Genomic DNA, 27689 nt, shown 5'->3' with positions numbered 1-27689 from the left:
TTTATATAGTTATATCTATATTATCTATATATATATAGTTTATATATAAATACACACACACACACACACCTTTTTAGATAATTGTGTGTGTGTGTGTGTGTGTGTGCATATTAAAAACACAAGACACATGCACAATTATTTAAATTTTTTTATTTGTTATTAACAAAATCAAGTTTAATAGGTTTATGAGATCCCAGTGGACATCAATGTAATTCTCCTACAATTCTATAACACACAAAAAAACCACATAGAGATATTATGCTCTAATGATGCTCTAATGTGACTTGAAATGGTTGCATTTTTTTCATTTAATGAGTGCAAGTAGTCAGAACCTTTACCACACAGATAAAAAGTACTAACTGACGATAATAAAACCTGGAGTGGATCACAGTACCAGGATGGAGTCCTCAACTCTCCTAATGTCACTTTTCTCTCCAAGAAACTACACAGAGGGCCTCTTTAGAGTCATTCAGAAATGTCCTTACATATGCAACATACTAAATGTAACTACATTTGGACCCACACATGGTCCAAACATCTAGATCTAGTGGTGTGTAGTGATCTAGGTGGCTCTAGCTTGAGTCCATCATTTCTCTTGGTTTTCTGAACCCCAGGAGCCGTTTGCACGTAGGGGCCGTAATCCGTCGCCATGGCCACAGTTGTAAAAGTTCTGAATAAAAGTGTGTTTCTATGGCCACAGACGCTGTGGGGTGGCACTGGGGTACGGCGGCAGAGCAGACTGTTCCCCGGGGCTTTCTGCGGGTGGAGGGGTGGAGAGGTGGAGGTAGAAGGGCGCGCTGGGTGCAGTCGGCACTGTGGGTGTGGGGACCCTCTGCAGGACCACATGTGGGTACATATGACTTTCTGTACGGTAAAGAGCAGGAAGAGGAGCTTTCAGGAGGTTTTCCTGACTCCTGCAAAACAAACATAGCATTTTGAAAAAAGAAATGTATGTTTTTATTGAGCAAGGGTACATTAAATTTTTTTATTTAAAATAAATGCTATTCTTTGGAACATTCAGCTAAGAATCCTGGGGAAAAAAATGCATAACATTTTCCACAAAAATATTAAGCTGCACCACTGTTTACTAGGAAGATTGTTTCCACCCTGGAATTAAAAAAGGTAACTGTAGCATTTTATTTCACAATTCAGACTTTTCAGCAAGCTTTTCTGTGTTTATACAGTATCTCCTAACTTTGACTGATTATCAGTATAAAAAAAAGAGACATAAAAACCTTTACAAAGATATAAACTCAGAATTGCGAAATATTAATAAAGCAGAATTTTAAGATATAAATGCACAATTGTGAAATACAAATGCAGAATTGCAAGATATAAATTTATGTATAGTATTTATATATGAAGATCTAAAGAAAATCCAGAATTGTGACAAACCTGCGATTGCAAGTAAAAAAAGTCAGAATTGTGTGATAAAAAAATTACCTTTTAATTTTTTTATTTTGCGGTGGAAGACAAAGCCTGTCAGAATTGTGACATTAAAAATACATTTTAAAAGAGAATAAAATAGAAAAAAAATTTATTTCCTCTTACATACTGATTTTTTTGTGTGTGTGATTTAGTTTTCACATGTAAACACAATCAAGAATATGTAACACTGCACAGTTTCTCACCTCAGATACCCACGGTTATCATAACCAGCCAGTTCCCCCATATAGACCGGGCTCTCAGGGGTCAGATGGGGATCAAGGTGCTGGGAAAGACTGTAAATTTTAGGTGGAGGAAAAGCTTCCCAGTCTCCTTCATCTCTCTCCAGCCAGCACTCACTCCTCCAGGATGATTTGTGCTTGTCTCTCGTCCTGTAAACTCAGAGAAATCATTAGCATCCTCTTTGCATGTTTTAAACTCCCTTGTCTCTTCCTCCCCAGATGTGCATACCTGCCCCGTCTGTCTGTCCATTCTGCCCTCGCTTTGCTCATGCGCTCCTGCAGACAGCAGATGATGAAGGACACGGACATGGCGAGGATGATGATGCTGCTCACTACCGATGCCAGTACGGCCACTCTCAGCCCGCGGTCCTCTGGTTCGGGAATGGCTACCATATTTACACAATATTCCACATTGAAAATCTGGGATTTAATTAGTAGGAGTGCATTTCTTAGGTGTTTTTATCTCTTAAAACAGAAATGATGGCAGTGAACACAGACCCTCACAGTCGGGTGGGTAGTTGCTCCACTGAGCGCTGTCGCTACGCAGGACACAGGTGATCTTCTCGCTGCCCACCAGCTGGTACGTCTCGAGGCACCAGAACACCAAAACTGTGCCCACAGACATCCCAGAGCCTTCCTCTACATAGAAAGAGCCTCGCCGAGGGGGAAGCAGTGTCGTGCAGCTCAGGCCTGCAAATACAAAGCACTAATGGTTAGAAACCACTTTAAATATACACTTAAATCAAAACTGAATATAATAGAATGCAAGTTGATGCAATCCTTTGGAATAAACTAAACACTGTCGAATAGAATAGAATAGAATACAACTTGTTGATACCACTTTTGCCATGACTGGACTAAATCAAACAGAACAGAACAGACCAAAACAGAATAGAATAGAATAGAATGCAACTTGTTGCTAATCACATATTCATTTTTGAACTAAATCAGATGTATAACAGAATGGAGTAGAATAGAATGAAACATGTTGCTATCACTTTTTCATGACTGGACTAAATAGAATACAATAGAACGCTATACAATAGAATTGTTACAATCGCTTTTTATAGAATACAATTTATTGCTATCACTTTTTCATAATTGGATTAAATCAAACAGAATAGAATATATAGATTAAAATAGAATGAAATAGAATAGAATGCAGTTTGTTGCTATTGCTTTTTAATGATTGGACTAAATAGAACAGAACAGAACAGAACAGAACAGAACAGAACAGAACAGAACAGAACAGAACAGAACAGAACAGAACAGAATAGAATAGAACAGAATAGAATAGAATAGAATGCAGCTTGTTGCTATCACTTTTTTATAATTAGACTAAATCAAATAGAACAGAATACTTGTAATTCTTTTGGACTTGTTATTTTTGCTAGGCGAATGATAAATGTAGAAATGAAAAGACACCTGGCAACCACTCAGTATAATACATAAATAAATACAAATAATAAATAAGTATAAATAATAAATGTCAGTAATCACGATATCAACACTTATGTTTTCCATCAAGATGACAGCTTTAAGTTTGTCTGTGAGTGTATGTGTGCAAGAAAGTTTTCCTGGGCCTTATTTAACAGTATTAGTTATCCTCGAGGGCTTAGATGAATGCATTTTTCCCTCTCTCTTTCTATCAGTACCAACAGGGTGTTTTCTCCCTCACTCTATCCACCTCTCCTCCAGTCTCTCTACATTCCCACCGAGGATTCAGCATCTTCTGTTTTCTCCAATCCAAGTTTTCATCATTCCACTGTCCATCTCCACTGTCAATATACAGTCAGAGGGAGCTCATGTTGACTGTGCTGGAGTCAGTGTGATTAAGCTGCCAGGGTCACTGGATGGTGTTTATTGTTCACACCATTTTCAGTCCTGTGCTGGTCTCATTAAGCCCAGCTTAACTGGCATGGCAATGCTGCTAGCATTAAGCAATCCGACTCCATGGCAAAATAAATAAATAACTCAACTGTCAGTTTCATTTTCTCTCCTCCGTCCCATCTCACATACTCCCCAAGGGTCACACCAGAGAGCTACTCTTAGAATAGAACATGATTAAATAAAGCATAGGGCCGTGCATTAAAAATTGATTACCCACAAGTCCCTGTAGCTGAGGAGGCCGGGATGATGCAGCCTGACCACACGCTCGTGAAGCTACACTGCCATAAAACCACAGACATTCTCCAGCGGGACAGTTTGAATAGATCAGTTTGTCGATGCATGAACATGTAACTTCAGCAAGGAACACTGTGGTGCATCGTTAACGTGTTATTGTAACTCATCTGCTGACCTCTCCAGCTATTCCTGTGTACTCTGGCTTTCTCTCTTTAACACTGTCAGTTAAGTAATCCCTTTAAAGAAGTGACGTGGAAGCCTCTGTATTTGTGTTACAGGTACATGAGTGACTTAGAGTGAATGGAACAACTTTACAGGATGTATTTTTATAAAAGGAAGTGCATTATGCCGGTGTTATTTTAGTATCATCAAGATTGCAATTGCATCATTAAAATGCATTAGATTTTATTTTTAGATTTGCTGTTTCCATTTTAATTGTATTAGTTTAAGGTTTTAGTGATTTTGTGTTTTTATCATATTGTTTTACTGCAGTTTAGTTTGAATTATTTTAGTATATCAACTTAAATTAACTATAATTACTCTGCGTTATGGAATAACTGCTTTATTATCATAGCAATTAAAATTATTACCGTAATGTGCTCGGAAGTTTTGGGAATTTTTATGTTCTTAATATAACAGTGATTATTAAATTAAATTAAATTCCCATTACTGTAATGGGGTAAAAATACAATTATTAATATTATTATTGTAATTATTATTTTAATTTAAAATCAAGATAAATTAAAGGCATAAGAATTACTATCATGGTTTGTAAATAATTTACAGTACATTATATATTATTAGTAATAATGATTTATTTATTTGTTCACAAGAGAATGAGATTTTTGCATAATATATATTTTTCACGTATATTCTGTAATAATTGTTCTGCAATAATTTTACTATAATGCATTACAAAAATATAGTACTATTTTCTAAATTAAATTAAAGGTAATACAAGAAAAAACTAAATGCATAAAAATGACAAATTAAATAATATATAATTATGTTTACAGTAATTAACTTTCTTTTTTCATAAGAGTTTTGGGGCTAAATGTGATTAATTATCATAGAAAAAATGCCACAGTGCAAAATTCTTAATGTCCTTAACCTTTTTCTTCAAACCTAATATATCTATTTTTCTTTAAGCAGAATATCATTCTTATTCCTTTCTTTTTATTTTAGCATGAAATCTGACCCATGCATGTTCTTAGCCAGGAAAGATCCACTTCAAACTCCTTCAGGTTTGCCATGCACTGAAAGCTGAAAGCAGGGCAAATTCTGTCATGGCTACATTGGCGATAAAACCCCCTCCATTTCAGATTCATAGCTGGCAACCCTGTAACGGAACTGACAAACTGCCAACTATACCACTGCCCGCCATTACCATGTGGCAAAAAGCATCCTTTGTTTCACCTGTGCAATAAACCTCAAGGTAACTGACACTTGTGGAAGATGTCTTTTCCTTCACAGATTCATTATACTGCAATCAAACTCAAGTATTAGCTTGATAATGTCAGAAATCCACAAATCTGTCATGCATATTGACTTTGGCTCAGGAAACATCAATAAACTATTTGCAAAGTACGCTAAAAGTATGCATGGCTTGCATATTTTATATGTTCTCCAATCATAATATAATTACGTTATATGCGGTTCAGTCTGGTCTGATTCGCACTGGTGATTTTATCTGAGCCATTATGAAAGCTCTGTTTGTTTGTAAACCCTTAAGAAGATTTTGCATTTTAAAGCCAACACGTGAATTTCACAAGAAGTGCTCGTGTTTTAATATATTTGTATGTTTGGGGACTGTAAATGCTGCAGGTTGAGTCTGCTCTTTATGAAAAAGATATGGAAAACTTGCTGTTTGGAGTTTAGAAACATGCACTACAACACGTGCACTACAACTTTTTGAGTCCATTTGATAATTTTTGCATAGCACTTTATAATGACATGCAGTTATTATATCATTATGACAGAATATTGATGTTATACACACCTGTGTAATTGTTTGTAGGGGCCACAGAGCTGTTCAGAGATGGAGTGGTCCGATAAAATACTGGACTGACCGAAGACCCTTCATGTGGCGTAAAAGTCAGAGCCGAGATCCACGTCACAGACCACAGCAGGAAGCTCCAGGTGAGCCGGCTGTCCTTCAAAGCCATCGGAGACTGGGGTTAAAAATGAGATGGAAAGTGTGAATGTCAGTCGTTCATATCCGCTGGTCCTTAGAGACTTTTCTGTGCTTCAGGAGCCAAATGCAGGCTGTTCGCTCAGGGACAGAGAGAGAGAGAGAGAGAGAGAGAGAGAGGGAGGGAGTTATGCTGTGCAGCGCTGCTGTGTGTTTCTCCTCCGTAAGCTGCTTGTCACTGCTGCAGCTCCACTGCTGATTATGAGCCGCTTGCGTAATGCAACACACAGCAGAGCTGCAGTCGTTTATGCAGTCACACATCCTCATGAACATATGCTCTGGTCTCTCTCTCTCTCTCTCTCTCTCTCTCCCACGTGATTACAAGCTTGTGGCTTTAAAGTGGTGGCATATTTACTAGTTAGAGTTAGTCCTAAAGAATTGCGGTGAATTAAATCTAAGTAATCCAAACTAAAATTCCAGTTTCATCATGTTTTACTAATACATAAATATTTTCCATATTTCAAACTATGAAATAACAACAACAACAAAAATAAATATTGGTGTTTTATATATATATATATATACACACTGTATATATACATACATATACATAAACACCAAGACTGCATTTATTTGATCAAAAATACAGTAAAAACAGTAATATTGTTAAGTATTATTACAATTTAAAATAACTGTTTACTATTTAAATATATTTTAAAATTTAATTTAATTTAAATTGTGATGGAAAGCTACATTTTCAGCATCATTCCTCCAGTCTTCAGTGTCACATGATCCTTCAGAAGTCATTCTGATATGCTGATTGCATTCTCCAATTATTATTCTTTTTCTTTTTTAATTTTTTTTGAAAATAGGCTCATTTTCCAACTCCCCTAGAGTTAAACAGCTAAGTTTTACCGTTTTCGAATCCATTCAGCTGATCTCCGGGTCTGGCATTAGCACCTTTAACTTAGCTTAGCATAGATCATTAAATCTGATTAGACCGTTAGCATCTCGCTCAAAAATGACCAAAGAGTTTCTTTATTTTTCCTATTTAAAACTTGACTCTTCTGTAGTAGTGTCGTGTACTAAGACTGACAGAAAATGAAAAGTTATGATTTCCTAGACTGATATGGCTAGGAACTATACTCTCATTCTTGCGTAATAACTTTTCTTCACAGTAATTTTACACAGTAGCACCTGAAAATAGTCCCCAGCTAGTTTGTGTAGTTGCAGCAATAGCAAAGTTGATGGGGACTATTTTCAGGCACTGTGTAATATCACCGTGTCTTATAATCATCTACGACGTTATTCATTCATTCCTTCATTCTTTGATTATACTAAAGATTATAAGCTCACTCACTCGCTCACAGCAGCTAAAGATATCCTGTTGAGGGCTGACAGTGACGTCTCTGTGCAGTGATGTTGGTGACAAACTCCTCTTTCTCTAGCCGTGGCTCTGCTGAGAGGGAAACAATCAGACTTTTATTTCATTTGAACAAACAGTCCTGATATCCCACACTCTCTCTGAGTTTTCTCTCTAAACGTTAGACTTCTTCAGCATGAGTAACGGCTTGTTCCATTGATTAATCAAACACCTCGGCCCGTCTTTTAAATCTCTGTAATGCTTTGAGATCCTCGCCCACATCATGCCATATAAACCTGATCTTAATGGCTCCTCTCACCCCATCAAACCCTTTTAACGCTGTCCAAGAGGAGGACAGCTCTTAATCTTCAGCATTGTGTCATGGAGAACATGGTCTTTTCACAGCCTCATGCAGGAGTAGCGGCTCTCCTGACTGAAGATTTAAGCGTTACTGACATTCATCCCCTGCTAAAACCCTAAAGAGCTTTACAGGTAACTTAGGCAACATTGATTAGGTTATGCAACCTTGAATTTGTCATTTACTGTCTGTATGGAGAGCAGGCCATTGATTTAAGTGTAGATGTATGCAGAACAGGTAATGTGATTACACTCGAGAATAAAAGTCAATCAAACAAAAGCACACAAACAGCTCTGTCCCCCCACTGTGACCAAACAAAGCTTTGGTTTACTACAGCATTCCCGCAGATTAAGTTTTCTCGTTTAGAAAGAAATTACAAAGACTTAGAGCATATTATGCAACAGAAAAGCGGCAAATAGAGATTTGTATTCGTTGTTGCTGCATTATGTTGCCGTTATTTTATAAAAGCACTTCACTGTAAAACCTTTAAAACTAATACTAGAAAAATGCCAATTCAGTAATTTCTCTGTTTTTCACTAGATGGCGTGTTATTCACATTATGCTCAGTTTAAAACGTATTAAACTGACTGAAGATTCAGACTGATGTTGGAATTTAATTTAATTTAATTTAATTTAATTTAATTTAATTTAATTTAATTTAATTTAATTTAATTTAATTTAATTTAATTTAATTTTGTGCTTTATAAATAATGATACTGACTAAAAACTGGCAGAAGACACTGGTATTTCTGTGGTTATTTAGTATAATATAAAAAACTAGAAATATAGAAAAATGTAAAATTATTATAGTGTTTATATTTATAATGAATGATTGTAAATGAATAATAAATGTTGTGCATAATTTATTTTATTAATTATATATATATATATATATATTATATATATATATTTATTAATTATATATATCACAGACATATTAATTTAAATATTATAATACAATTATTAGAAAATTCAATAACACGAAAATCTTATAGTACGATTTATAAATTATACATGTATACTCATTAAGTAATATAATATACATTATTATATTATTTATAATTAAATCATATTTTCATATGATGTAATTAATGTTAGAGTGAGAGAGATAATTAGTATATATACATTTATATAAACACACATACACATTTTAATTGTATTTTAATTTATAAATAATTAATAAATTAATCATTTTATACTATGATTTTATTAGAATTTATTAAAATTGGGCGCACTTTACTGGATTTATATAATTAGTATACATATACAGTATAAATCAGAATTGTATCATATATTTTTTAATGTTTAAAAAAACAGGTCAGGATGCATATTATGTAGATTTGTGTATCATTTTGTTGATTGTACTATATGCTAAAAAGTGGAAAACAGTCATAATAAAGCATGAGTGGGTATACGCACCGTCGGTTAATGCACTAGCCTGCTTACATGCAGTGTGCGCTACATTCTGCGCACAATGATATATGGGTTTAATGCGAGCTTTTGTGCGCGTGATAAAGCAGGTGCTTCTGCTCTTTATTTCCTGACAGTCTCAACAGCATGTTCTCTGCTCCCTGTTGGGTTTATTCTGAGAAACCGACGCTGCTGCATGTAAACGGTTCAATTTGGCTCATGAGCATCGCTACCCCGCGACCCCACATATATTCATAAACTCACTCATTCACCTCTGATTGGTCCAGCTTCAAACTGGGAGGAGATATGGTTAGATGAAAGTAAAATTACCTTGACGGAGCACTCATAGATTCCATCTTCATCCTTGGAGACCCTTTTACGCTTGGACGGCTCATGCATGCTTATCAGCAACTGGTGCCGTTTTACAGTGTAAAAAATAAGAAAGCATGGCGAATCAGAGATAGACACATTTAGGTGGAGACACAAAGGAGCCATCGGTGTCCTTATCATAAATACATCCTGAAAGGGGTATAAGAGGGTCTGCAATCACTCCTGGATGGACTAGAAGGAGTACAGGAACATTCAAACAGGAACCAAAGAGAAAGAGTCAGCTCTCAATCCATGCAAACTTTTCTGAGGAGACGCGAAGCGCGTGAAACTCACGAAAAGGGAAACGACAGTTTGCGTGGACATCAAGTAGTAGCCTACGTCATGAGTGCAGCTATAATTTATAAAAAATAAAATAAAATAAAAATAGCTGAAAGTGGGGTATAGAAAACTTCTTGACGAAACCTTTGAAGAACCCTGGACTTCTGAGAGCTGAACTGAGCGAGGCGTTCTCCCATGAGGCTGGACGGTGCCAAAATGGACTTAATCAAAAAAATATGGACGGCTCGGAAACTCATTCTCGTGGTGTTGATTCCTTTATCCCTGCTGCCTCTGCCTCTCATCCACCCGTGCAGTGTAAGTAGATCCTCAGCCATTTACACAATCACACGCGCTCGTGAGCGGCGCGCACTGGGCTCGTTCTCCGCGCGCTTTTACGCGCTGCTTATTTTTGGGTATGTGCTTTTAAAATGCATTTTATTTAAACATTATAACTTTTTTGTGGTTCAAGTATGTTTAGATTTTTTATTCCGCAAGGATTCTTTATATACAGTTTCAGTGACATGGAAAATGTTGGTAGACGTGATGTTGAATATAATGTTCAATAAAATGCTGTTTTAGATGCAGATAGACAGTTTAAGTTGTATAATGTCTCAAACATGATTATTATGATCATTATGAATTGACTGGGGTCTCGGGGTTCCTCGAGGAGCCGCAGTGACCTCTCACCTGATTGGTTGTTTTCCAGGTGCGCTGTCAGAGCATCGGTGCCGTGATGGTTCAAGTGTGCTCTTCTGACGGGAATTGTTTGTTTGAAACACCGGCAGGTTTTACAGATGTTGTTTGTTTGTTTAGCAATTGGAATCTTAGATTCAGTCCAACATCAGCAAAGCCTGCAGAGAGGCATTGCGTTTATTTGACCAGACACCATCATGAATCCAAAAATTGCTTATGAATTACATTTTTCATACATGTGTGTTTCATTCTTTCGGAAAATGAGATTATGAGCATTAACCCCTTAAAGATTCGATGGTTTATTTTTTTTTCTGCTTTAATATTTCAGTCATTTAACCCTCTCAGGCTCAAATTAAGTTTTAGTAACTTAGTAACTTTAGTAACCTTTAGTAAAGTTTTTAGTACTCCAGATACATAAAATATGTATCTGGAGTAATAAGGTTTTTAGTTTTTAACTGTTGCAAATCAGCAACGCCTGCCTTGAGAGTTAATATATTTTACGTTAAATTCAGTCTGCTAATTATATTGTTTCTTTTTTCTTTTCTTTTCATTTTTTTTTGTGAAACCTACTAGCAATTTCTGAGTGGAAATTGATTCAAAGTAAATTGTACATCATTGTTTTCAGTATATGAGGAAAATATCACATTAAAAGGAAGTAAGGTGTGCAAAAAAAAAAACTCACTGAAATTAGTGCTCATTTTACGTATTATTTACTCAAAATTCTCTATTAAAAAAGGCATATTATACATTTAGCATATTTAGCACATATGTTTTTTTTTCTGCAGTGTCCTGTGGTTTTACATACTATAATGTATGTAGGCTAAAACTTTTAATTTTTTTCATCATCTTGTAGTAGTAGTAGTAGGTGCACATTTATGACATCATATTAATTATTTGATGGCAAAAACAAAAAACAACTAAAATTATATATATAAATAATTACAAAGAAATAGCAAGTAAAACATTAAATAAAAAATATGATATTATGCATTTGGGTTTTTATCCAAAGTGCCATTATAATGTAATTATAATGCAATTATAAAGTAACCATACACGTGATTCAAATTGATCTAAACATCTGTATAGGCGAAACAGCGCCTATAGATCAGGTAATGTCATTATCTTCTGCCATGACAGCTTTTTTTTACAGTTCCAAAACAAGTTTAAGATTAAATCTCTTGCACAGGTTTTTGCTCTTTTTCTCTCTCTCTCCTTGTGATGGTAATGAATGTGATAGGAAGCAAAAGCAGTGTGAACATATATTTATTGACGACAAATACGGTGAACACAAACTCCGTGAAGACAATGATGAACTCCGTGGGTGATGATGTTATCTCTCGGCTGGGTGGCGCAGTGGCTTGATGGCTGGTGATGACGTGGCGTGAATCTCCCGTGATGAATACAATCCAGTGACGATCAACGGCGAAATAAACAATCCAACACGAACAAGACCAAGACAACCCAACAAGACAGTCCAACATCCGGAACAACTATCAGACAAGGAAGGAGAGAATAAGGTGAGTATATGTAGCTGACGGTAATGTGAGACACCTGGTGCGGGGACTGATTAGCAGCTGATTCCAATGAGCATGATGTAACCACATGAAAGACACCAAATCACAGGACCTGAGAACACAGCCGATCCATGCACCGTGACAGTACCCCCTCTCTTAGGAACGTCCCCTGACGTTCCCAGCCTCCTGTACCTGTTGATTGAAATCATCAATAAGAGAGTGATCCAATATATCTCTAGCAGGAACCCAACTTCTCTCCTCCGGACCGTAACCTTCCCAGTCCACCAAGTACTGGAATCCGCGTCCCCTCCGTCTAGAGTCCAGAATACGATTGACCGAATAGGTTGGTTCCCCGTCTACGAGCCGCGGCGGTGGGGGAACCGGGGCAGGCGGATTAATACGAGCAAAAAATACAGGTTTAATTTTTGATACATGCAACACGGGATGAATCCTCCTGTACGCTGGAGGAAGATTGAGGCGGACTGCCACCGGACTAATGATCTTGGTGACAGAAAACGGGCCAATAAATTTGGGAGCAAGTTTATTAGCAACGGATCGGAGAGGAATGTTCTTGGTAGAAAGCCACACTTTGGAACCAACGACGTATACGGGAGGCCTCGACCGGTGGCGATCGGCTTTGGCCTTGGTGCGCGCTCCCACCTGGACCAGAGTCTCACGGGCTCTGGTCCATGTGCGACGGCACCTCTGGACGAAGGCGTGAGCGGAAGGGACCGCGACTTCGGATTCCAGACTGGGAAAAATAGGTGGCTGGTACCCTATACTACATTCAAATGGGGACAGGCCCGTGGCAGACACTGGTAAGGAATTGTGTGCGTACTCCACCATCGACAGCTGCTGACACCAGGAGGAAGGATTTCGAGCGACCATACATCGTAGTGTTCTCTCCAAATCTTGGTTGGCTCTCTCAGTTTGCCCATTGCTTTGAGGATGGAACCCCGAAGAGAGACTAACAGTGGCCCCCAGAAGTTTACAAAACTCTCGCCAAAATTTGGACACAAACTGGGGTCCTCTGTCAGAGACCACGTCTATCGGGAGGCCATGTAACCGAAAGACGTGATCAATGACTGTTACCGCTGTCTCCTTGGCTGAAGGTAATTTGGGCAAGGGGATGAAATGAACCGCCTTCGAGAACCGGTCCACTACGGTCAAAACTACCGTGTTACCCAGAGAGGGTGGGAGGGCGGTGACAAAATCTAGCGCAATGTGGGACCAGGGTCTCGAAGGGATTGGCAGCGGTTGTAGGAGCCCATCTGGGGGTCTGTTAGAAGTCTTACCAGTGGCACAAACTGAGCAAGCCAAAACAAAACTGCGAACATCACGAGCCATGAGTGGCCACCAAAATCTTTGCTTGACCAAATGTAAGGTGCGACTTACCCCTGGATGACATGCCACATTGGAACAATGACCCCATTGGATAACTTCGGACCGAAGACTTTCTGGCACAAACAAACGGTTAGGTGGGCAACCGGCCGGAGGCGTTACCCCATGTAAGGCTGTCTTTACCTTCGATTCGACCTCCCAACTGAGAGTAGAAACAATAAGTGTCTCAGAAAAAATACTCTCGGGAGTGGACGGGCGATCGGAGCGGTCAAAAATTCGAGATAAAGAATCGGGTTTGATGTTTTTGGAACCCGGGCGGTACGAAAGTGTAAAATCAAAACGTACGAAAAAAAGTGCCCACCTAGCCTGCCTAGAGTTTAGTCTCTTGGCAGTTCTGATGTATTCTAGATTCTTATGATCGGTCCAAACCATGAAGGGTACCCCTGACCCCTCCAACCAATGACGCCATTCCTCCAATGCCAGCTTGACTGCCAACAGCTCTCTGTTACCAATATCATAATTTGACTCTGCTGGCGACAAACGATGAGAGAAAAACGCGCAGGGATGCATCTTGTCGTCCGAGGGTGAGCGCTGTGAAAGCACCGCACCTACCCCCACCTCTGACGCGTCGACCTCTACCACGAACTGACATGACGGATCAGGGGTAACAAGGATGGGGGCCGAAACAAAGCGGCGTTTGAGGTTGGCAAACGCAGCTTCCGCTGCATCTGACCACCTGAACGCCGTTCTGGGAGAGGTCAAGGCAGTCAGAGGCGCGGCTAGTTGGCTGTAATTGCGAATAAAACGCCGGTAAAAATTGGCGAACCCCAGAAACCTTTGTAGGGCCTTACGGGAATCTGGACTTGGCCAATCTACCACAGCCTTGATCTTCTCGGGATCCATGCGCATACCCTCGGCTGACACGATGTACCCTAGAAAAGGAACAGACTGTGCATGAAAGTCGCATTTCTCCGCCTTGACAAAAAGCCCATTCTCTAACAGCCTCTGAAGCACTCGTCTGACGTGTTGAACATGTTCCTGGAGAGAAGAAGAAAAAATCAATATGTCGTCCAGGTAGACATATATGAACTGATCGACCATATCTCTCAACACATCATTAACGAGTGCCTGAAAGACACCTGGGGAGTTGGACAAGCCGAAGGGCATGACCAAGTACTCAAAGTGCCCCCTGGGGGTATTAAAGGCAGTCTTCCATTCATCTCCCCTCCTGATGCGAACCAAATGATAAGCGTTTCTTAAGTCCAATTTAGTGAAGATCGATGCTCCCTGCAACCTCTCGAAGGCTGAAGATATCAACGGCAAAGGATAAGTATTCTTTATCGTGATATTATTCAGCCCTCGGTAATCAATACAAGGTCGCAGAGATCCATCTTTCTTCCCCACAAAAAAGAACCCCGCCCCCGCTGGAGAAGAGGAGGATCGAATGAACCCGGCTGCTAGAGAATCAGAAATGTATTTCTCCATAGCCTCTCTCTCAGGAATAGAAAGTGAGTATAACTTGCCCTTAGGCGGAGACGTACCTGGCAGTAATTCTATAGCACAGTCATAGGGACGATGAGGAGGGAGAGAAGCAGCCCGAGACTTACTGAACACTTCCTTCAGGTCGAGGTACTCCGCGGGCACGTTACACAGATCCGCCGCCTTCTCCTGCAACACAGACTCAGATACAGACGGACAGGCAGACACAAGACTCATGACATTTAATGCTCCACTCAGACACCGATTTCAGCTGCCAATCAATCCGGGGGTTGTGTTTGATGAGCCAGGGATGTCCTAAGACCACGGGTGCGTGGGATGAGTCCAGGATGTAAAAGGAGATGCTCTCACGGTGGTTACCAGATACCGTGAGAGTGATGGGTTCCGTGATGGTGGTGATGGTGGGAAGCGTCTGACCATTGAGTGCGTGGACTGCAATAGAACTGGTGAGGGGGAGGAGGGGAACATGATTTTGATGCGCAAAAGTAGAATCCATAAAGTTACCTTCAGCCCCTGAATCCAACAGTGCAGTGCAGTGCAGGTCCAGATGATGCCATCTAAGCCTGACCGGGAGGAGCGTGGAGGTAGATCTGAACGAGGACTTGATAGCGGAGATCCCACCCGACAGTAGCCCCTTCCTTACTGCCGGGCTGGCCCTTTTACCGGGCAGCTAAAGGCGAAATGTCCCGCCGCCCCGCAGTACAGGCAAAGGCCGTGAGATCTCCGCCTCTCCCTCTCCTCCCGAGTCAACCGAGCTCGACCCACCTGCATGGGCTCGTGATCCTGGAATGGGCCGACCGCGTCGTTGCCACTGGCTCGAACTGGAGGTCCCTCCCCAGGGGGAGAGTCGAGCGTCTACCCGTAGTGCCAGATCGATGAGGCCGTTGAGATCAGCGGGTAGATCCAGGGCGTAGATCTCACGTTGGACACGGTCAGCCAGCCCATGCAGGAACATGTCCCACTGCGCCTCCTCGTTCCATCGGCACTCCGCCGCCAGGGTGCGAAACTCGATAGAAAAGTCTGAGACGGATCTCTCCCCCTGTTTGAGATCCGTCAAACGCCGCGCGGCCTCTCTTCCAGTGGCCGCGCGGTCAAACACCCGCTTCATCTCGGCGGAGAGCGCCGAGAACGAGGCACAACACGGATCTTGGTTCAGCCGTGAGTGGGGTGGAGCCTGCTGCTTCCATAAGTGGTCTGATAGTTCTGTGATGGTAATGAATGTGATAGGAAGCAAAAGCAGTGTGAACATATATTTATTGACGACAAATACGGTGAACACAAACTCCGTGAAGACAATGATGAACTCCGTGGGTGATGATGTTATCTCTCGGCTGGGTGGCGCAGTGGCTTGATGGCTGGTGATGACGTGGCGTGAATCTCCCGTGATGAATACAATCCAGTGACGATCAACGGCGAAATAAACAATCCAACACGAACAAGACCAAGACAACCCAACAAGACAGTCCAACATCCGGAACAACTATCAGACAAGGAAGGAGAGAATAAGGTGAGTATATGTAGCTGACGGTAATGTGAGACACCTGGTGCGGGGACTGATTAGCAGCTGATTCCAATGAGCATGATGTAACCACATGAAAGACACCAAATCACAGGACCTGAGAACACAGCCGATCCATGCACCGTGACACTCCTCTGACAGCACTTTTCATCAAGAGTCAGAAATAACGGTGTTAGTTCACAATAGTTCACTAAAATCTCATCTCACCCACCAACTGAAAACAATTATTCACACAAAGAGTTTATGTAACGAGTCCCACAGAGAGGCTTGTGCTGATGTTGAAACAGAACCGTGTCATTTTAAGTTTATGTTTCCAGATAAAGTTGCTTGATGCGTAATCCGGTGATTACCCTGTTCGTGATTAATGAGAGGATATCATCAGTCCCTTTCATCATCAATACCCCATCAGACCTAACAGAAATCAGCTGGATCTGAATGGACTGATTTCTTGAGCAATGATGAGATTAGAGCAGAACAAGAACAATGTGTCAATGGAGACTGTAATAAAATAAAATAAAATAAAATAAATAGCCAAAAAACAGAAGTTTGCTGGTTCAAGTCCCAACAGGGAACAAGCCATGAATCACTGTATCCTTGCTAAGTTATGTAATAATACTTTATTAATGTCACACATTAGATGTTTTGAGATTGATAAAATGGCAACACTTTATAATAAGGTCCCATTAGTCATATTAGTGTAAACGAATATTTCTAAATGCGTTTTTCATCGTTCGTTCATGTTTACTAATAGTTACAAATGCAATACAGTGTAAAAACTATTCATTATTATGCGTTTATTGGAGTACATTTTACAAGAATTACAGTTTTAGCCTTTCTGCTTCAAATATTGCTCATTTACATTCTTGTCTCTTTAAAAAAAAAATTTTTTTTGTGAAATTTCTTTGCAATTTCCGAATGTAAATTTTAGTGTTTGCAGAAAATTAAAATGAGTGCTTATTTTATGTAATATGTGCTGAAAATGCTTTAAAATAATTAAAAAAATTAACATATCTGTTGGAAGATTACTTTCAATGAACACAAACTGGCCACAGATCAGTGCCTTTCTCATCTTGTCTCGTCAGCCTGATGTATTCATAATGTCTGGAATGTGTGAGCGTGTGTTAATTGTGTTTTGCTCAGTGTGTGATAAAATCTGATTAATAATGAAATATGAGTCACCTGAAAAATGTTCGTTCTGTCAGCCTAAGCTCCACATGCAGACTTTAAAGTGATTCACATGTGCTCAAATCATATTTGTATATCACTAATAATTTTTTGCTTGCTGGAGTGTTGTGTGTCCAGATCCCAGATTTGGATTTTTCTGCTGATTTGTGGACTGATGCACATGCTTTCCTGCTGTTTTGCTCATAATTAAAGTCCTAATTTTGTTGAAGAACTGAATTACTCCAGCATTTTAGATGCGGCTGGTACATGCAAATCTACTCTCAAATATGTCAATGTAATCAGCTCTTATTTATCTTATCTTATTTAAATGGATTTTAGTACTTATCAACTGCAAAATAGATCTTGCGATATTTGATATAGTCACTCAGTCTATAATACACTAAATTTATAATGGCTTCGTTAACTATTTCTGGGATGTATAGAACAGAACAGTACAAATAGTACAACAAGCATGCATAAACATCTAATACAAATCAAAGCAGTGTTAAGATCTCATGATAAAACACAGTGTTCATAATGATGAATTGTCTCTGTAGGAATCATCATGTGCGTATGTCCTGATCGTGACAGCGGTATATTGGGTATCTGAAGCTGTGCCGCTGGGAGCCGCTGCTCTCGTCCCGGCCTTTCTGTACCCACTGTTTGGGGTCCTCAAATCCAGTGAGGTAAGAAAACGTCTCTGTGCTCGTTTTTATTGAATGCAACAGAATGTTTTGTGCAACAAGCATTAAAACTGTAGAAAACTGTAGGTTAAATGTTTAACATACATAAATAGCAGGACTTTGCATTGCTTCTAAAGCTGGTTTGTATAATATATGACCTGCTTTCTGGGTTTTATATTCATGAGCATTTGAGCCTATCTGTCTGGGTATATGGCTTCTATAGGTGATGTTTTAAGAGTGCCATTTTGCTTTTTTTATCATGCATGTGAGTTTTACAGCTCAGAGTTGCTGATCGTTCATTTGCCCCAGCCTGTTGTCACTTCCACAGTAAACTGCCATGATATTATGTAAAAGAAAATGCTGCATCATGTGACTAAATCCCATTGACAAACCTGACAAAGCAACCTGTTATCTTAAGTAATCATGTTTGGCAAATTTTCCCCTTTTTATGCAATCTATCTATCTTTTTTGCTGACCGCATGGATTTTGGTTTCAGACTATATATCTATATCTCTATCTCTATCTATATCTATATCTATTTCTATATCTATATCTATATCTATATCTATCTATCTATCTATCTATCTATCTATCTATCTATCTATCTATCTATCTATCTATCTATCTATCTATCTATCTATCTATCTATCTATCTATCTATCTATCTATCTATCTATGTTTGCAAGTTCAAGTAAGAGTCATCCTAGGTAACAAATTTTAGGTCATAAAAACATCGTGGGAACATTGTTTTGAAACGTTTCCAATATCTAGTTCTCTTGTCATGATTAGAATGTTATTTAAAGGTTACAAAAATGTTTCTTATTTCTGCATAATTCTAATACCTTTTTTTCACACAAAATATAATGTTAATTGAAATTTGTTTAAAATACTAAGAACTGTAAAATATCTATATCTAAAATATGTAAAATATTTTCTTGTCATGATTCAAATGTTATTTAAAGATTACAAAAAATGTTTTTTTTTGTTTGTTTTTACAACATTCTAATGTTTATTTTTATGCAAAATAAAAGTTATTTGAAGTTTCTTTTAAGGAATTTTAAAATATCCAGATTTGACCAGAACATTTTTAAAGGTTACAAATATGTTTTTTTAGAATGTTCATAAAGTACAAATAACATCATTAGAACGATCCAAGAATATTGATCTCATTTTCTCTCAACGTTATGAGAACGCATATCAAATATTATTGATGGTACAAGAATATTCCATAAACATTACTTTAGGAACGTTCAGAAAATAAGCTAAGATGTCTGTGTGTGTTTGCAGGTGGCCTCTGAGTATTTTAAGGACACCACGCTGCTGTTGATGGGGGTCATTTGTCTGGCCGCCTCCATTGAGAAGTGGAACCTGCATAAACGCATCGCTCTGCGGATGGTGATGATCGCCGGGGCCAAACCTGGCATGTATGTATTCAGCACGTTTAACACGCATACACAGTTATAGATGGACTCTGTGAGCTGCATGTGTTCTGCTTGTGTTGCAGGCTGGTTTTGGGGTTCATGTGCTGTACGGTTTTTCTCTCTATGTGGCTGAGCAACACGTCCACCACGGCCATGGTGATGCCCATCGCTGAAGCCGTGCTGCAGCAGCTCATCTGCACCGGCATCGCAGACTCCCTCGAAGACTCGGTGACTGTAGATACACAGGACGAAGAGAGTGGTGAGTCAAAGCGGCAGTCTCAGAAAGTCTGCATGCATGTATGCATGCATGTTCATTATTAGCTGATTTTTAGATCTAATTCTTCTGTTCTTTCACAGACAAAGAGGAAAACCAAGAATTAAGCAAGAATCACCTTCAGCTGCTGGACCGCAAACACAAGTGAGCCGATGTGTCTGGAGACAGTCAACTGTATTAAACTGCATCTGTTAATCAAGCTTATTCACTGAAGTTTTCTTTGTTTTGCAGTGAAAATCATGAAGTCTGTATACTGAATGAGGTAAGACCAAATTGTTTATTCAAACTGTAAAATTATGGCTGTTAAAAATTAAAACATAAACAAGAAATAAAGGGGGGTTTATGGTTAAAACAACTGAAAAAAAAACTTTAAATAACACTTAAATGTATTTATAATGTTTATTATAGTGTACTAAATCTAAAGTAATAAAAAACATTTCGATACTAAATAGATTCGAAATAAATATTAACTGAAATAAAATAAAATACAAATAACTTACGTGACAACGTTTTTAATTTTCATTTAATTTAACATGATGTTCTAAAATAATTCAAACTAAAACTGAAAGAAAAATGAACGTTATATTGACATATTTAAAGAAAAACTAATAAAAATAACACACTATTAATAACTAAAACCTCAGTGAAAAAATTTATCTCTGTAATACTAAAATAACTCTGTCTTGAAATTATTTATTTTAAATGATTTATGTAATAATCAGTAAGAATACTATTTTTTGTAATTATAAGTTGATTATATGAATGAACACATAACACACAGAGAACGTTTACTGTCATTAAATATAATGTATTTATATTTTTTTCAAAAAATTGCAAGATTCGTGATCTATGTCACCTTGTAAATTCCAGTGTTGATGACACTCAAAAATATATCAGTTTTCAAGATTATTTATCTAAATAAGATTTTGTATTAGATTTATTGTCTAAAAAGAAAATAGCCAAAGCCATTCTCGGCTGATTAAATACATCTTATTTTAGAAACATTTAAAAAAATGTTGTTTAAATGTTTTTCGTACTCTAGGAGTTGAATGGTCTGATATTGAAGCCTGGTTTCGGTCCAGAACTTTCTAAAGAATCAAATGGATACCTGCCAGAGGTGAGACCTTCAGCTTGCTGACAATATCTCTGACAATTCTCTAAAATTATTTATCCCGATTGTTCCCAAACAGGCTCCAATTAGCATCCCTGCTCCACCAAAGAAACCCAAAATCCAGCGGGATTCGCTGTACCCCACCAAGAGAGACCACATGATCTGTAAGTGCCTGTCTCTGAGCATCACATACGCGGCCACCATCGGCGGCCTCATCACCATCACCGGCACGTCCACCAACCTCATCTTCGCCGAGCAATTCAACAAGTATGTTATCACTCCGATAAAAGGTGCATTCAGGAAGAAACTGGGATTTGTGTAAACTCCGGATTCAATCCGCTCAATCTCAGTTTCTGATGCTAAACAGAGAGAAATAGCCCTTTCCTTTGTGCAGCATTTCTTGGGCAAAAGTGGCTCTATATTGTGAGATGGTTTTGCTGATGTAAAGATGTGGCTTGTAGGGGTCCGTGGGGTTTTTATTGACACTCTTTTCATTCTTTCATCAGGCAAACCACCACATCATCAAAGTTGTTATAATCTGTGCTCACTGGAAGTGCTGATATCACTGACATTTTTCCAGAAATAATCTATATAAAGCACTAATTGGCTCAAAATGTGTCAGCTTACGCCACATCATCTGGCTCTCTGTATCTTCTCCAGGATTTTCTTGAATGCTGTGTAAACAGAACCTTGTCCTTTTCTTCCACACTGGACATTTGACATTTGACCCCCGAACGCAGGGCGCTTGAGCTTTCATGTGACAAAACATGATTTAATTATGTTAAGATCAAGTTATGTCGTTTTTAATGAATAATGTGGGTCATAGTATAATGTGGGTAGTAAGTATAGAAGGAGAAAAGCCTGTTTAAATTCAACAGAATTCACAAAAGCATTAATTTTACTTTCAAAATGTTACAAACTTGAAAAAAAAAATAGAATGGGAATTTTTTTTTTATTGGGAATGATTGTGAAAAATGGTCTTTACATGTCAGTTAAAAAAAGGAAAGTTGTTTCAGAGGAGGAGCAAGTTAGCTAGTTTTAATATATGTATATAATACATGTATAAATATGTATATATTTATAAAAAAAAATCATTTAATATAATTTATTTTTTATTTCGTATTTATTTGTTTAATATTTATTTTTATACAAATATTATATTATATTATATTATATTATTATTTTATTTATATTAAAATATATAATTACATTTTTTTTTGAAGAAAACATTCCCTATAAGACAAGGAAAATGCATTAGATGTATGTACTGTAGTCATAATATAATATAATATAATATAATATAATATAATATAATATAATATAATATAATATAATATAATATAATATAATATAATATAATATAATATAATATAATATAATATAATATAATATAATATAATATAATATAATATAATATAATATATGTGGACTGACATTTTTAGTAGTGATTTTAATTATATAAACACTATTAAAAAAGCCTAAAATTTTAATTTCTAGAATCTGACTTATTGAAATATCCAAGTAGTCTAAAGTTACAATTTTAAGGCAGCACAAACACTTACTTAGTTAAAGTAGGTTTTGTTGTTATGTGTTCTGCCACACTAAGCTTTGCTATAAATGTCTGTTTCAGTCGTTACCCAGAAGCAAAAGTGATCAACTTCGGCACGTGGTTCATCTTCAGTCTGCCGATCGCTCTGATCATGTTGATTCTCACCTGGATCTGGCTGCACTGTCTGTTTCTGGGCTGCAAGTAAGAATAAAGAGAGACGTTATAAATGTGAAATTAATTTGTGAAAGGATCTTGCTGAACTCAAGCTGTTATCTCCTCGCAGTTTCAGAGAGACTTGCTCTCTCAGCAAGAAACGCAAATCCAGGCGAGAGCTCCTCTCTGAGAAGCGCATTCAGGAGGAGTACCAGAAACTCGGCCCCATCAGGTACAAGAGTCTGTGCTCGTAGTCATGTCGTGGAAGGTTTTGGGATTTCAATTTTGATGTTGGGACTAATATGATTTTTCTGGTGGTTCACAGCTATCCTGAAGTCGTGACGGGCATCTTCTTTATTCTGATGACTGTACTTTGGTTCACCAGGGAACCAGGATTCGTCCCCGGCTGGACGTCGCTGTTTGAGAAGTATGCAAACCTCTTGCCAATATCTTTTTTTTTTCGTAAATAAAATAAAACATAATAAAATAAAATAATGAAAAATGTTTTGTTTTATTTTATATGATTCCAAGTTTATTTTTAAATAAAATTGTCAACTAAGAGTAAAAATATTAAGTAACAAGCATAATTTTCCTTTGAATCACACCTTAAAATCACAGTGGAAAACGCTGAGTCTCATTTAATAAACCGCTATTTAAGTGGTTTATTTTAGGTCTAGAAATTCAAAAGAATAGTGTATTAAATCATAATTTTACATTGCTTTTTTATTATTTTATTCCTTTATTGAAAATGCAATTTCTTATTTAAAAAAATACATTAAATTAAATATTTTATTATATTTACTTTTAATTAATATATTTTATTTTTAATATTTTATTTCAGTTGCATTCATATTATTTTTATTTAATATTTATTAATAATAATTATTTTTATTATATGTATTATTTATTCATTAGCAAAGTTGCATTAGACAAAAGTGTCAGCTAAGTAAAAAAATAATAATATATATCTATATCAATCTATCTATCTATCTATCTATCTATCTATCTATCTATCTATCTATCTATCTATCTATCTATCTATCTATCTATCTATCTATCTATCTATATATATATATATATATATATATATATAATTGTTTTTTTTTTGTAAAAATCCAAGTTGGATGTCACTGGCTGAGAAGTTCCTGAACCTCTTGTGTTAACTCAGTCAAAAATAACGATTATTTTATTTTATGAACATGAACCTCTTACCCAGTCAATAAAATTGAATTCCATTTCTATATCCTCTAACGTATGCACAAGTGATAAGAAAGACTGACTAAATCTCATGTATCCGGCAGGAAGGGCTACAGGACTGATGCCACAGTGTCGGTTCTGCTCGGCTTCATCCTCTTCCTCATCCCGGCTCGAAAGCCCTGGCCATCTGCATTCTCCAGCGAGAGCAAAGGTCAGATCGCACGCTGGCCGCAGCAGGGCCGCTCCGCGCTGCAGTACAGCCACAATCACTGGCTCAGCAGGGTCTAGTGTACAGTACAAGCAGTTCACTGGGCTCCAGGACATGAGAGTAAAGGTGAATGTTCTCTACGACGCCCCCTGCTGGTCAGGTTGGGTAACCGCTCTTCTCTCTGTTATCTGTGCAGGTGATGATGACGATGAGGAGGAAGAGGATCCTCTGGCTCCCATGATCACGTGGAAAGACTTCCAGAGACTGATGCCGTGGGAGATTGTTATTCTGGTGGGAGGAGGATACGCACTGGCTGCTGGATGCAAGGTTAGCATTATTATTAGGCCTATTATTGGAATCATTATGATTTTTAAAACTCCTAATTCTCATTGGCCTCCTGTAATGTAAAACAAATTATTTCCCATTATTTTAATGCAGTAGAGAATACACACACACACACACACACACACACACACATATATATACATATATATATATATATATATATATATATATGTGTGTGTGTGTGTGTGTGTGTGTGTGTGTGTATGTGTGTGTCAGCTAAGTTAAAATGTATTTTAATATAATTTATTTTTAATTAAATTAATGTTTTAGAATTATTTTATTATAATTAATTTTATTTTTATTTTATTATGTACAATTCCAAGTTGCTGTGAATAAAATCACATCTAAAAAAATCACAGCGGAAAATACTTACTAAAATAAATACGTTTAAATATAAAAAATAATTATCATAATTTAAAATCAATAATTTATTGTTATTTTATTCCTTTATGAAAATGCATTTTATTTTATTTGATCTTATTTCAGTGTAACATGACTCAAAGTTTCTTTGCAAGATTTACCAACAAAGTTGCATTAAATAACACTGTCAGCTAAAAGTCAAAATATTTTTTTAAATGTAACTTTTTTTTATTTATTGTAATATAACAATGTAATATGACCCAAACATTCTTTGCAAGGTTGTTGCACTGGGTAAATGCATTGGATAAACACTTTATTTATATATATATATATATATTTATGTAAGATTCCAAGTTTCTTTGAATAAAAGTGTCAGCTAAGAGTCAAAATGTCAAGTAACAAGTAGAATTTCCCTTAAAAATCTCATTTAAGTCTCATTTTAAAAAACAGTAATTTAATTAATGATATAATCTAAAGAATATTGCTTTTAATTATGATTTTATTAAAGAACTGTTATGCAACATCAGATTCTTTTCTAGAACAAACATGCCCTGTATGTTAACTGCTAAATGAACCATGTGACGTCTCTCTCCAGGTGTCCGGTCTCTCCGTGTGGATCGGTCGGCAGCTGGAGCCCATGAGCGGTCTTCCTCCGTGGGCTGTGACACTGCTGACATGTCTCCTGGTGTCCGCCGTCACAGAGTTCGCCAGCAACCCAGCCACGCTCACAGTGTTCCTGCCCATCCTCTCGGCCCTGGTCAGCTAACACACACACACACACACACACACCTGAGACACACAAATAGATCAAAGTGTGATTATTTCACAGTGGTGTTCTGACCTTGTGTGTCCTGTCCCTCACAGTCAGAGACGCTGAACATGAACCCTCTGCACACACTCATCCCTGCCACCATGTGTGTGTCCTTCGGCGTCATGCTGCCCGTTGGTAACCCGCCGAATGCCATTGTGTTCAGTTACGGACACGTGCAGATCAGCGACATGGTATGAAACAACATTAGCCTGTTATATCACCTCTGTCCCGTCTCACAGCCGTGTCGAAAAGCCAATCCATTAATCATTTGTTTCTCATAAGCTAACTGAGGGTGAAACAGGTGTCTGGTCCTTTTCCATAAGTAGATTTCTGTATGATTTTAAACAGCATGTCAGAGAAATAATGTGTTTAAGTGTTCCTGAAATGAATTGTGCTAGATGAATTAACATTTGAATATATTTGAGGATGTGAACACGCCTTCAGAAAGGTAACAGGGCCGATGGTAACTAGGATTGCAGTTTTAAACATAATTTTAATTTTTTTGAGATTTCCCTGCTGATATAGTAAAACTTGATAAAAATGAAAAAAAAGGCTGAGTACCTTTGAGTTTCTTTTTTTTTTTGAGTTCATTAATTGAAATATTAAGACAATTTCAACGATAATATATTAACATTTATATTGTGGAAAAACATGCATATTCATGATAAAAGAAATAGAAAATATATAAATAGATATAGAATAGAATAAAAAACAAATAGCTGGATTTTTGTTGATGCATTCAAGCAATGTCTATTTTAACACTTATTAAATGTCTGTATCATTTCTTTATTATAAAAGTTTTTGGTTACACAGAGTATGTTTATATTTACTTTTTTTTTTAACACTGATAGAGATGATTAGTTTTTTTTCCCCAAGTGTGAGAATTGGCCTTTCACTCTGGAATAGCTACTTAATGGCAAACCTTATATTTCCTGCTTGTGTCTTGCAGGTGAAAGCTGGTTTCGGAGTGAATCTGATCGGGGTGTTTGTGGTGATGTTGGCCATCATGACATGGGGCGAGCCGCTCTTCAATCTGAGCGAGTTTCCCACCTGGGCGCTGATGCGTAACGTCACGGGCAGCTTGTAGCCGGCGTTTGATTGAGGACACTGGATATACACTGAAGAGGAGGCACATAAATGCAATTAAAGCCTTATTTTTGTACCTCAGTGCAGTACGAGGACGTCCGTCGGAGGATGCAGAACTGCTCACTGTGACTGAATGAACGGTGCGATCGGTGGAAACCATTCTTACACTTCTATATCAGAGCATTAGATGTAGATTAACATCTTTCCAAGCTTACGTGCCTAGAAAAACACAATCAGCGATGCTTGTGTGAAAACACCGATGTAACATATCCGTATGCTTTATTTCCCAAAGTCTAACAAATGTCGTGATGCATTTGCATTATTTACTTTAGAGGTTTAAGGGAGATTCTGCATCAGATGAAGTCAGGCGTAGCATCTAACATGCTCTTTCCAAAATGTTACATAGGTTTTTGTGGTCTGGTTACGGAAGATTGTTTCAAACATTACGCAAACATATTCTGAATGACTGAAGAAACCTCTGTACATAGAGGAAACTAACATTTTGTTACTGTCAGCTTCAATTTATTTCACCTGACATTATGTTCTAAAAAACATAATAAAACACTTTATTTTCGGTTCATTAATTTATTTTGCATTTCAAACATCACATACAGCACAGATTCATTCAGATAAATTATAAGACGAGACAAAAACACAATTGTCAGAGTCTAGTGTTTTCATTTCCTCCGATGGCTATAGTTTTGATGCTCCTTCAGTCGGCTCATAGCCCTGATTTTGTATTTTCTCCTTTTACTTCAAGAAGTTCCTCTGTTTGATGAAATACTTCACCTGCCACTGAATCACAACAATCAGAGAGAAATTCAGCAGAACATTTCTCTTGTGAAAAAGTGTGCAGAACTGTACCGAATGTGCACTTGTAGTGCACTTCAAATCTTCAAAGTATATATATATATATATTACAAACTGTTCTTGTAGATAAATAAAAGGCTACTTAAGACACTTTCATGAACAGTGATCAGATGTTTATACAAAATCAGTGAAACACAGATAAACTGTTGATAAATATATATACAAATAGGTATAACTTGATTGAAAAAAGAC

The 27689-nt window shown here is 37.6% G+C and overlaps 2 protein-coding genes across 5 annotated transcripts; one reads left to right on the top strand and one right to left on the bottom strand.

Moving 5' to 3' along the window:
• Window positions 1-134: 134 nt before the first annotated feature.
• LOC132098674 (uncharacterized) lies at window positions 135-9510 on the bottom strand. Of its 4 annotated transcripts, none has more exons than XM_059504781.1 (6): window positions 9384-9510; window positions 5791-5962; window positions 2166-2357; window positions 1897-2053; window positions 1632-1817; window positions 135-914 (listed from the first exon to the last, which is right to left on the bottom strand). In XM_059504781.1, the coding sequence occupies exons 1-6, from the start codon at window positions 9450-9452 to the stop codon at window positions 689-691; spliced, it is 1002 nt and encodes a 333-aa protein (XP_059360764.1). In that variant the 5' UTR covers window positions 9453-9510; the 3' UTR covers window positions 135-688. The 4 variants fall into 4 exon arrangements, with proteins under 4 accessions (XP_059360764.1, XP_059360765.1, XP_059360767.1 ...); XM_059504782.1 differs by lacking the exon at window positions 9384-9510 and adding an exon at window positions 9063-9216; XM_059504784.1 differs by lacking the exon at window positions 9384-9510 and adding an exon at window positions 7605-7622.
• On the top strand, window positions 9398-27211 carry LOC132098673 (solute carrier family 13 member 4-like). The gene is made up of 16 exons (XM_059504779.1): window positions 9398-10016; window positions 17987-18115; window positions 19400-19536; window positions 19617-19792; window positions 19891-19951; window positions 20039-20069; window positions 20850-20924; window positions 20998-21185; window positions 22549-22668; window positions 22751-22852; window positions 22946-23047; window positions 23922-24028; window positions 24222-24352; window positions 25326-25487; window positions 25595-25732; window positions 26491-27211. Exons 1-16 carry the CDS (start codon window positions 9897-9899, stop codon window positions 26626-26628), a joined length of 1917 nt encoding a protein of 638 aa, XP_059360762.1. The 5' UTR covers window positions 9398-9896; the 3' UTR covers window positions 26629-27211.
• Window positions 27212-27689: the final 478 nt, after the last annotated feature.

The sequence above is a fragment of the Carassius carassius genome, chromosome 22, assembly GCF_963082965.1.
Source record: "Carassius carassius chromosome 22, fCarCar2.1, whole genome shotgun sequence".
Lineage (NCBI taxonomy): Eukaryota > Metazoa > Chordata > Actinopteri > Cypriniformes > Cyprinidae > Carassius > Carassius carassius.
The sequence above is the reverse complement of the archived record's forward strand: the minus strand, read 5'-3'. Positions and strand labels throughout refer to the sequence as shown.

Bases quoted from the DNA above. Each gene is read 5' to 3' on its own strand.
- LOC132098673 (XM_059504779.1), top strand. From the start codon at position 9,897: ATGAGGCTGGACGGTGCCAAAATGGACTTAATCAAAAAAATATGGACG. The intron at 20,925-20,997 runs GTGAGACCTTCA...GTTCCCAAACAG, and splicing joins CAAATGGATACCTGCCAGAG to GCTCCAATTAGCATCCCTGC. The intron at 22,669-22,750 runs GTAAGAATAAAG...ATCTCCTCGCAG, and splicing joins TGTCTGTTTCTGGGCTGCAA to TTTCAGAGAGACTTGCTCTC.
- LOC132098674 (XM_059504781.1), bottom strand. From the start codon at position 9,452: ATGCATGAGCCGTCCAAGCGTAAAAGGGTCTCCAAGGATGAAGATGGA. The intron at 2,358-5,790 runs GTGTGTATAACA...TTGTATTTGCAG, and splicing joins CCCTACAAACAATTACACAG to GCCTGAGCTGCACGACACTG. The intron at 1,818-1,896 runs GTATGCACATCT...CTGAGTTTACAG, and splicing joins TGGACAGACAGACGGGGCAG to GACGAGAGACAAGCACAAAT.